The sequence below is a fragment of the Mesoplodon bidens genome (genome assembly GCF_964165515.1).
Source record: "Mesoplodon bidens genome assembly, chromosome: 1".
In the NCBI taxonomy this organism is placed as follows: domain Eukaryota; kingdom Metazoa; phylum Chordata; class Mammalia; order Artiodactyla; family Ziphiidae; genus Mesoplodon; species Mesoplodon bidens.
In genome coordinates, this window is record NC_138176.1 from 67,849,747 (window position 1) to 67,861,504 (window position 11,758).

At 41.9% G+C, this 11,758-nt stretch overlaps 1 protein-coding gene across 1 annotated transcript; it reads left to right on the forward strand.

The window, feature by feature from the left end:
* Positions 1-250: 250 nt before the first annotated feature.
* HS3ST1 (heparan sulfate-glucosamine 3-sulfotransferase 1) lies at positions 251-1,632 on the forward strand. Its single transcript, XM_081235479.1, has one exon. The coding sequence runs from the start codon at positions 435-437 to the stop codon at positions 1,368-1,370; it is 936 nt and encodes a 311-aa protein (XP_081091605.1). The 5' UTR covers positions 251-434; the 3' UTR covers positions 1,371-1,632.
* Positions 1,633-11,758: the final 10,126 nt, after the last annotated feature.

Genomic DNA, 11,758 nt, shown 5'->3' on the forward strand with positions numbered 1-11,758 from the left:
AAAATTATATGAAATTCAAATGTCAGTGTCCATAAATAAAGTTTTATTGGAACACAACCACACCCATTTCTCTGTGTATCGTCTATGGGTGCTTTAGAGCAAAATAGCATAGTTGGAGTTGTCATAGAGACTATATGTCCCCAAAAGCCTAAAACATTTACTCTCTTCCCTGTACAGAAACTGTTTGCTGCCCCTGCTTCATAGGATAAAGGAACCGAGAAAGCCCCAGGAGGTGAATGTTGTACGTACCCAAGACGACAGAGTTGTCGGCTTGATTAAGCCCAGTATTCATGTGGGGTTAATACTTCTTCCCTTTGTTTCCTAGTAATCGGAAGCCTGCGACATCCATGTGTCACTGATCTGGAGGCATCCCTCGCGGCAGCGCTTCATGACCCAGCGGCGCCCGGCCCAGTGAAGCCACCGTGGTGTCCAGCATGGCCGCGCTGCTCCTGGGCGCGGTGATGCTGGTGGTCCAGCTCCAGCTAGTGCCTTCCCGCCCCGCCATGCCCGGGGCCGAGCTGGGCCAGCCGGAGCTTGTGAGGAAAGCGGCGACGTTGCAGGACGAGATCCGGGAAGGCGCGGCCCCCAACGGCTCCGCCCAGCAGCTGCCGCAGACCATCATCATCGGTGTGCGCAAGGGCGGCACACGTGCGCTGCTGGAGATGCTCAGCCTGCATCCCGACGTGGCGGCCGCCGAGAACGAGGTGCACTTCTTCGATTGGGAGGAGCATTACAGCCAAGGCCTGGGCTGGTACCTCAGCCAGATGCCCTTCTCCTCCCCGCACCAGCTCACGGTGGAAAAGACCCCCGCGTACTTCACGTCACCCAAAGTGCCTGAGCGGGTCCACAGCATGAACCCGTCCATCCGGCTGCTGCTCATCCTGCGGGACCCGTCAGAGCGCGTGCTGTCCGACTACACCCAAGTGTTCTACAACCACATGCAGAAGCACAAGCCCTACCCGTCCATCGAGGAGTTCCTTGTGCGTGATGGCCGGCTCAACGTGGACTACAAGGCTCTCAACCGCAGCCTGTACCACGTGCACATGCAGAACTGGCTTCGCTTCTTCTCGCTGCACCGCATCCACATCGTGGACGGCGACCGCCTCATCAGGGACCCCTTCCCCGAGATCCAAAAGGTCGAGAGGTTCCTGAGGCTGTCGCCGCAGATCAATGCCTCGAACTTCTACTTTAACAAAACCAAGGGCTTTTACTGCCTGCGGGACAGCGGCCGGGACCGCTGCTTACACGAGTCCAAAGGCCGGGCGCACCCCCAAGTCGACCCCAAGCTCCTCAATAAACTGCATGAATATTTTCACGAGCCAAATAAGAAATTCTTCGAGCTCGTCGGCAGAACATTTGACTGGCACTGATTTGCGATAAGCTAGGCTCGGAACCTTTCCTATTGTAAGTTCTAGTGTACATCTAGGGGGGAAAGAGAATTTTAAAAGGGCATTTAAGCTATAATTTATTTGTAAAATCCATAAATTACTTCTGTACAGTATTAGATTCACAATGGCCATATATACTAGTTATATTTTTCTACTTGTTAAATTGAGGGCATTTTGTATTGTTTTTCATGGTTGTTAACGTGTAATATGTCTCTATATGAAGGAACTAAAATATTTCACTGCAAAAAAGAAAAAAAATTTCTGGAGATGCTTTCTTTTTTGAATGTAATTAACTTGCCCCCAACTCAAGATAGCTGTCTGTGTTCACTCACTGCACATATTCCTTTATTACTTACTTTAAAAAAAAAAGTTTTTCATAGCTATTATACTCCTCTCCCCTTCTCTCCCTTCTTCATTACCTTTTAAAAATTTTAATGGCTCGCTGTGGTCATCAGATTTATATTTTTGCTTGCATGGTGAGATTTCTCTTCATTGAGATCCCCTATTATTTTTGCAGGTGATAGTCTCACCCATTCCCAACTTCAGCAAGTACCTGAATATGGATTTTAACCCCATGTAAACTCCAAGTGGACAAAGAAATTAAGCTGGAGAAGTAGTTACTAACCAGCAAGAGGCTTGCCTCAGAGAGTGCTTGCACTTACTTCTGACTGCAGCAATATGTGAAACTACAATAAAGGGAATTAAACCATTGGTCTTCAGAATGATCTTGGGGCTGTGTACTTTGCCCCAGGTGGCAGTGGGTCTCTGGAAAGCCACTTAGAATAGAAAAGAGGAATTGAAAAACCTATGCATGTCCCCATTTGTAAAAAGCTGACTAAAGGAGTAACTGTTTCCTTGAGTTGGGAGTCTATTAATCTATTTCCTGAAATATAAATATTATACTCCATATACTTTGAGACTTAGGTGTATGTATGTTTAAAAATCAACTCTGGAGTCCTGAAGGTGAAAGGAAATTTAAACTCCCAAGGGTTGAAATTATAAAAAGAAAAGTGCAAAGCAAGTGGTGAAAGGTAAAGAATCCCTTGCACCTGCCTCGAGAGGCCAGAGGCCCAATTTCAGTTTCACTTCTGCCCCGAACAACTGGGTTGCTAGAAGTGATAGAATAAGCCCTTCTGTGCCTCAGTTTTCTCACGCATTCTTCATTCAGTCAGCCTTTTACAGAATTAAATAAATCGGATACTTTTTCTTATTATGAATGAAATAGACATTATATATAGGAACTCATTGAAATTTCCCCCAAGCAACCCTAGGAAGAAAGAATTATTACAGCAAGTTCAAAGAGGAAGAAATAGGTATGAAGAAGATAAGGAACTTGTGCAAGTTCACACTGGCTATAAGCCAGAGCTCAGAGTCCACTTAAAGCCAAAGCCCAGGGTTTTTGATTTTTTTTTTCTACACAATTTTTTCTAAATTCAAATGGAAAGGCCCAGACTCAGAGACAGTACTTTCTGACATATTCCTTCCCTGGTGCCAAATGTCTTCCATCCCAAGAGGTGAGCCTGAGCCAGAGGAAAAGGGCAAGAATGAGCCTGAGGTTCTCTCAGCAGTGCTATCAGGGAAATGAGTCACCTTGGTTGTGCTGTGCAACTGCACCCTGGCTTGACTTTAGCATGGCCCATGCCCCAGCCTGGACCTTGCACAGGCAGCAGAGAATGTCTTCTCTCCTCCTTTATTAAGGTTGTCATTAAACAACCAACTCCCCAGAGGGTGTGGCAGAAATATATCAGGCTTCCTGTTGACATGGTACTTTGCCATCTGCAGAGTGTTTCTCTCTGTAACACATCATTGGGTCTTACCTTTATCACACTCATTCAAGACTGAAAAAATGAGAGACCAACAAAGGTGAAATTGAGTTATCAAATTTGCCCAGGAATTGGCTGACAGAGTGGAGACTCCAATGTGTGTTTTCTGACTCCTAAGAGTGTGCTCTTTGCAAAATACTTATGCATGTCTGTGCCCTGATAAGGATGGTGTGCTTAAAGCCTGCACTGTTGGGGCAAAAGGTGGTGGGTGGGGATGGAGGAGGGGAGAACCAAGCACTGGAGACACATCTAGCTGCTGCGGCTCACACAGCTCATGGTAGGGGATGATCCAGTTTAAAATGATCAGAAGGTATAAATTCAAAATTGTTGGTTTGGAGGTATGGGTCTTGACTAAAAATGCATTCATGGGGTCCACCATAGGCAAGGGGTCAGGGGCCCTAGTAGCTATTTCTATTCATCTATTTATGGTACAACCTGAGCCAGCCATTTGGAAGAGATAAGCAGTATAAGCCTATAGCTCCAGACCTAGCCCAAGCACTTGGATCTCATATGAGCTCTGTCAAATTCAGAGGAGGTCCTGCAGTAGACCACCTGCACAGACAGCCAAATGTAATGACTCAGGAGCCAGATGGGCACCTGATTCCTCTCCAAACACACCTAATACTAAGTCTATTAACAAAGAGAGAGATGCTGAGGGAGTGAGGTTGCTGCCTGGTCTGGGCCAGGCTCAGGGGCAGACTAGGTGCCTCTGGATGACAACCTCCCAGAGAGGTGGCTGAGGGCAGTTGAGCAGGGCCTCAGCTATTATATTTGGAATATTCACTTCACCTGATGCTTCTGAGTCAGGACAGCCCCCTCCCATCCTCCAGGAATTGGATAGTGCTGGAACCCTGGTAACACTATTTGATTATCAGCTCACAGCCTGAAAATTTGCCATTTTAGCAAAAATGATGATGTGCCTCTGAGCAGAGTGCCTTGCTCTTTCTATCCTGGGAGGCTGTACTCAGCAGAAGGGAGGTGTGAGGCAGAAGAGGCCATTGCTCAGGGTGCCTGCTACTTACAGAGGTGGAATCAGAGATCACTGCCAAGAGTTCAGGTATTCATTAAAACTGTATTTTTCTTTTGAGCCCCTACTATGTGCTTAGCATGGTATTAAGCTCTCAGGAGTATGAAAGTGTTAATGCAAGAACGTATAGTCATTAACTGTTCTGTGTTTAAATTAAAAACAAAACAAAACAAACAAACAAAAAGACACACATGGAAAGGATGGAAAGGCTAGAAAGGCAGGTAGTATTAACTGTGTGTAGACTGACCAGTGCAGTCATTCTCATTGAATTCAAGAACATCCCTGGGAGAAATCAACTAGCCCTGTGATAGAGAGGACTAAACTGGGCATAAGAAATGGACCTGCACTCATCGTTTTAGAATAAATAAAGGAATACTACTCACGGTAGGGGGATGGTTGTCCCAGAGATGGGGAATGTTGGAATTAAGGATCATACACAGAAAGTGAGAGATGACAGAGACATGTTTCATTACTCAGGAGTAGCAAGAGATGGGAAATCTTCCCAAAGGTCGCACGGCCAAGCTGTGAACCAGATCACTTACCTTGTGGACCACAGGAAGGACCCTATTCTTTCCACAGGAAGTCTTCTTGGTGAAATTGCCATAGAGCTGGAGCACAGGAGGCAAAGGATATAACCAAAGCAGGGCATTCTGAACAAGGGCAGCTTGAGGAATCAAGACAGTGGTGATGAGGAGGGGGAAGGAGATGCAGGCAAGAGACTGTCTACTTATCATGGGAGTGAATTAAGCACACTGGGAACTCAATCTGTGGCCTTGACATCTGCTTTCCAAGTGGTGGAAGCTTGCTTAGAAGGCACCCATGTGTCTCTGTCTCCTGTGCAGGTGCATCTGTCATATAAAAATAACTACCATTTTTTGCATACCTGCTATGTGCTTAGCATTTTAAATAGGTTGCTTCTTATCCATGTGACAATTCTGAGAAGCAGGAAATGGCATAGTACTAATTGTACAAAGGAGAAAACTCAAACTCAGACACTAAAGGGCTTGCCCATGATGCCAGAGACATTGACTGCCACAGCTGGAATTTAGGGTCTAATGTCCACACTCTGCTGCTTTGCAGTCTATGCAATTGTGGGACAGGGGAGGAAGAAATAAAGAATAGGCATCTGTCTATTAGGAAGAGCCTGGAAGAATGATGGGCATCCAGAATGCCAGGATGCACAGAGAGAGTTATATCAGATCATCTTCCAGCCAAGAGTGGCTGGGACCTGATAAAAGGGACACATGATAAAGCATGTTCCTCACCGGCAGATATTCATTTAGAAAGTCTAAGCTTGAGCTAAAGACCAAAGCAATACAATGGAGCTCTCCAAATGGCAAGCAAGGAGTGAGGACCAAAGCTACAGACTGTCTCTGATTGAGATGCTTGACTGAAGTATTTTGATGTAAGAAATGGCCTTGATTCTTCAGTTCACCCTGATATCAATATCTTTACTCCATTTTCCTCAGATTTCCCAGTTAGGTGACCTGAGAGAAAAATCAAGTAGAGCCAGAAGACCTGGATGTGAATCCCATCTCTACCAATTTTTAGGTTCAAATCCTCAGAAGCTCAATTTCTTTCTCAATGTAAATGCACTTAACTCTGTTTTGGGGAGAATTCAATGAGATAAGTAAAAACTGTAAAATCTGTGGGTATGTGGCTTAGTGGTTAAGAGCATTTAGAACTTTGGAAAGTAGACCAAAACTGGTTTTGAAACAGTCAGCAGGCACCCACTGCCTCGGTTTCTCCATCCATTTCCCAGCTTTGGGACTGTAGCCTTTGTTGTTGGTGCACCATCCAGAACCCATTTACCAGGGAAGTGTCCCCATTCCCCACCATCAGAAGAGTTGGCTACTAAAAGCTCACCCTGTACTGTTTTCTGGAGCTTTTCTCTCAGTTGTCAGCTGCTGCCTTCCCTGGAGGTACCTGGGAAGTTATGCCCACCCTTCTTTTGTACTCTCCTTGGGGTTGCCTGTGAGTAACACTTGATTGATGTGGGATGTGGAGTTGGGTCTTGGGGAAGTAGCCCAGATTCCTGGTCTCTGGGCAGGGCAACCGCTATGGTACAACTTATGCTCCAGAACTCCTCCTGGGATCAGGCTGAGGCTAGACTTCTGAAACCACTGCTTAGTTTCTTTTACTTTATCCTGTGCCCCTTGTTACCCCATTTCTTCTGTAATCCCACTCTTAGTAAATGACTTGCCCAAGAATACAGGAATCCCCATCTCAGGTTTGCTTCTAGGGCATACAATCTAAGATAGTAAACTTGCATACATGTCTTATTCTCTCTATATTTCATGTGAGTAATATGACCAGCCCACAGGGTTATTATAATTTTTCCAGTTAAATAACAGACAATAAGGAATGAGTCCATTTTTCCCCTGACACATAAAAGAGCTAAATACAATAATAGACACAATTGTTACCAATTATAATAGTTGTCTCTTCTTTGGCTTATCAGACTATCAACATAGTGTTCATGCATCAGCATCAAACTTTAACTTCATGAAAGATTTCTGGTTCTCACAAGTATAAGGGCATCACGTTATCTTATGTTACAGGATATCGTATCTCTATTGTTTGATAAGTATTTCATTTTGAGCTTGTGCATGAATGTTTTCTGCTCTTGGTTGCAACAACTTGGCACCTAGCACAGTGCCTGGCACATGGTAGACAGAAAGTACTTGTTGGTGGATTGAATTGTAATTCTAGCCCAGTTGTCAATCTGATGTGAAAATCCCCTCTACTATATCCCAGCTTCATGATCTGACCTCCTGGGAACACCTTCTCTCGGCCAGGCACTGTTAGCACTTCACAATATACTGCTTTATTTAATCCTTAGAAAACCCTAGGGAAATAATCAATCCAAGCTCATTGTTTTTTTCTTACTATCATATCCCCAGCAAATAGAACAGTGCTTAACATAGGAGTTGCAAATATTTATTAACTAAATGAATCATTCTAACGCCCAAGCTCTCTCCACTATGCAGTACTATATACAACCACTTCCTGAATATAGCACTAGTGGAGAATCCAGTATTCTCTAAGGCAACCCATCACATCTCCAAATTGGCTACTAAAATTCACACTTCCTGTAACTCAATCTCTATTCCCATAGCTTCCTCCAATAGAAATGAGTTCTACCACATGGCACCATGAAGAACGAGTCTCATTCCACTTTTTCATATTGGCACACTGGATGAAACACTGGCCTTGGGTTCTGAAGTCCTGAACTTAGAGATTTTTCATAGCTATGTGACCTTGGACAATTTCCCTAGCTTCTCTGAAATTCTGGTAACTTTCTGCAAAACAGGATAAACGATGCCTTCTTCACAGAGGTTCTATGAGTCTTGCATGGTTAGTGACTAGTGTATAAATATAAGAGAACAGAATTCTATAAAAATTCCTCTAATATTGAAAAGTAATTCAGATCTTATGACTGGTGTCATCCCCTATAGAGGGTAATGGGATAATTACTGAGTATTAATGAAAGCTGGGTGTGTATTATCTCACTTTATCTTTAGGTCAACCTCTGAGACAGATACTACTATTAACTTCATTCTATGGATGGGGAATCCAAAGCACAGAGATATTAAGTAATTTTCGCAAAGTCACATAGCTAGTAAATAGCAGAGCCAGATCTGTTCCCTGGGCTGTCTGTCTTCATGGCTAGTAGCATACTTAACCTCCTGGCTACCCTACCTTTCAGTGCAAAAGAGAAGACTTTCTCCAACATATCTGCCCATGGAAAGAGCTACAGCACAAAGAAGAAAAAAATAGAGATTAGGAACTTAAGATAAAAATCAGCAAAAAGACCTAGTAGGCAGAATTCAAGAATGTCTTCCCAAGATTTCTAGCCCCTGGTGTACACACTCCCTGTAATCTTCTCCTCTTCAATGTGAGCAGGACTTGTGAATAAGATGGGATGTTTACCCTCTTGATTAGGTTATATTAATGGGATAATGAATAAGGATAATGGGATGTGACCTATCAGGTTATCTAAGACTCCAACTTAGCAGAATGGGAAGGGAGAGAGATTCTCCTACTAGTTTTGAAGAAGTCACCTGCTATGTGAGAGGGCTAGCAAGGGATTGCAGTGGCCAGAGATACTGAAAATGTCCCTTAGCCAGCGTCCAGCAAGGAAACAAAAGCCGTAGTCCTACAGTTGCAAATAACTCAAGTGTTCCAACAAGCTGTGAGCTTGGAAGAGGGCCGCAAATTCCAGATGAAAACACTTCTGGCTGAGACCTTGACTGTCGCCCAGTGAGGGCCTGCTTGGACTCCTGTTTTATGGAAAGTGAGAGAGTAGAAGTATGTTGGTTTAAGCTGCTGAGTTTGTGGTAATTTTTTAATGTACTAGGAAACTAATACAAAGACTTAAATCTACTTTTTAGCCATCTTCTCAGTTTATACTCACTTTTCTATACTCTCTCTTGAAAACAAACAAAATGCATGACTTTTTGCTACTCAAGGAATACATGTCCATTATATGAAAACCAGATTCTTCAAGTAAGATTATTCAGAAATAATCACTGTCAACATTTTGATTTGTATATTTTCAGGTTTTTCCAACACATGAATGTGTGTGTGTGTATTAAAAAATAAATTACATCTTTTTGATAACTCAGCAACCTGAGAATAAACATCAGCTGATACCTATCCATTGATAGAGTTGAAATGGATCTTAGAAGTCATTTTCATTAATCTTCTTGTTTTATGGAAGAAGGATGTGAGGTTTGGAGGAGTCAAGTCACTGTTCATGCTGAATCTATATGAGAACTCAGAGCTACTTCCTAATACCTTCCATACTGTATGTTTGATGTCTAATCACTTGTATAACTCCCCACCAGACAGTTTGCTCCCCAGGTGAAGGCCTGCGCTTCCTATGAAGCCAGTGCCTCACAGTGTTTTGCAGGAAGCTGATATCTAGGTGAGAGTGGCTGATTAAAGTTATAGTCCTCATTTAGCAGTGTTTTTAGTGCAATGGGAAAAACAATAAAAGCTACATAGACGTGGTATTACAGTTACCCATGGCTGTGTAGCAAACTACTCTAAAACTCAGTGGCCTAATGTAAAAATTTATTATCACTCATAGTTCTGTGGGTGTCCAGTTCTTCTTTGGGTGCTCACACAGTTGTAGTCAGATGGTGGCTAGGACTGAAGTTGCCTGAAGGCTGGACTGTGTTGGAGGTCCAAGATGGCTTCTTTAATTACACATTTGATGCCTCAGCTGGAATGACAAAAATGCCTGGGGTCTGGCTGGGCATCCTCCCCCCACCACACACACACACACTGTGTGGCCAACTTGGGCTTCCTTATAGCATGATAGACTTAAGGTCATTGGTGGAATGTTTTACATGGCACCTGACTTTCCCATGAGAGTAATTGTTCTAGAAGAATGAAGCAAAAGTTGCAAGTGTTACATAGTGAAACTACTGCTACATTGTATTGTTCCAATGGGGCCAGCCCAGATTCTGTAGGAAAGTACTACATAAGGAGCTGAATAATAGGAGGTGTAGTTCACTGGGAAGACTGGCTGCCATACTTGGTTGTTCCTTGACAATAAAATGGACAGAACACCTACTTAATGGATTTTTGGTCATATTTAAAAGGGAGATTAATATAGGTATGAGCTTTCATGAACCTTAGAGTCCATTATACAAATGTAAGCTATCATTATTACAAGTCCTTGGGCCTAGTATGTAATTTCAGCAATTTTGACCTAAAGCATTTGCCTATTTTCAGTCCAATCTTTTGATCACATGTGATGGTGTTAAGTGATTTTGCATGAATGATTTGTTCCATGTTGCTTACACTGTATTTTTATTATAGCCCAATGAAACCATATGAGAAAAAGACATACTTAGAACAAATTGTGGACTCTGGTCAGCAGGGAAAATTTTGTTCTCTAATGTAGGCAGACCTACAGAACCTCTTAGAAAATCTGTCAAACACAAAAGAAAGTTGCTGAGACATTTAACACTGCATATTAGAAACTGTGTATAACATTCAGAAAAGAATGCATGGCAGATTCCGTTTCTACTTTCTTTAATTTGGAAGTTCTATTTTTAGTAACAATTTACATTTTCCACACAATTAAAGACTCTACCTCAGCTGTGATTTACCTTTTTTTTTTTCCCTCTGCTTATCTGTTTACCTGCTTCCCAGTAAGAAAACTAGGTTTTAAATCTTGACTCTAGTTGTGAGTAATACTAGACAAATTCGATTAACTATTTTAGAGGCTCAGTTTGCTCATATGTTAAATAGGAAGAAGATTTTATTTAAGGAATTCTTAAGTAAAAGGCCAAGAGCACAGCCTTTTATTTATTTATCTTAAAGGCCAAGAGCACAGCCAGGTGCATAGTAGGCATTCAACACATGTGCATTCATTGTTCTTTTAATACCCTCTTTGTGGACCCCTCCAAAGGGTCTGCGATAACGAACTGGCTTTTGGAATAGAACAGCCCTTGGGGTATCACTGTCCATTATGAACATCAAGGGCAACACATCCAAAATCAGTGAGATCTTGTTGTGCCTCTAAGCATAAACATTCACATAAATCCAGGCCATTGACAAGCAAACACAGCTTTTGAGACAATTATCTGAATAATAAAAGTCGATTTGTTTTCCTGAAATATTCAAATAATGAAGAAGATAAGTTTGAATGGCCTCTTTGTTCCTTTCTTTTCTATACATGACAGATGCAGATTAAAGGTAATTTAAGAAGAAAATATAGTCCACTAAATAGTTTGTAAATTTACCTGTTTTGATAGAGAAGGCTCCTAACTATTTGCCAAAGACATAAAATGACTGTTTTTCAATTAATTGTCATTTCTCTCATCTGTACCAAAATCATTCCTTTAAAATTCAGTTTCTCCCATCTCCCAATGTACAATGTCCTGCTTAATTCCCCCCCTCGCTCCTGACCCAGGGGGTATGGCAAATTTGAAAAGGAAACTTGAAAGAGTTTTAAATTTCAAGGGATATTTTAGCCATGACCATCTATTTATTAAAATCCAGTCCTACTCTCGTTCACAATCACCAAATGGTAGAAACCACTCAAGTGTCCATAAACAGATTACTGGATAAATGAATATAGTCTATCCATACAATGAAAATTTATTCAGCCATGGAAACAAATGAATCCTGATGAATTCTACAACATGGATGAACCTTGAAAGATTTATTCTGACTGAAATAAACCAGACACAAAATAACAAATATTGTATGATTCCAATTATATGAGATAACTAGAATGGCCAAATTCAGAAAGACAGAAAGTAAATTAGAGGTGATCAGGGGCTGAAGAGAGAGGGGGAAATGAAGAATTGTTATTTAATAAACATATAATTTCTGGTGGGGTAATGACAAAGTTTTGGAAATAGACAGTGGTGGCTGATGTACATTTTGAATTTAATTAAAGCTCCTGAATTGTATACTTAAGATGGTTAAAATTTATGTTTTGTTATATTTCTTACCATATATATATATATATATATATATATATATATATAGAAATA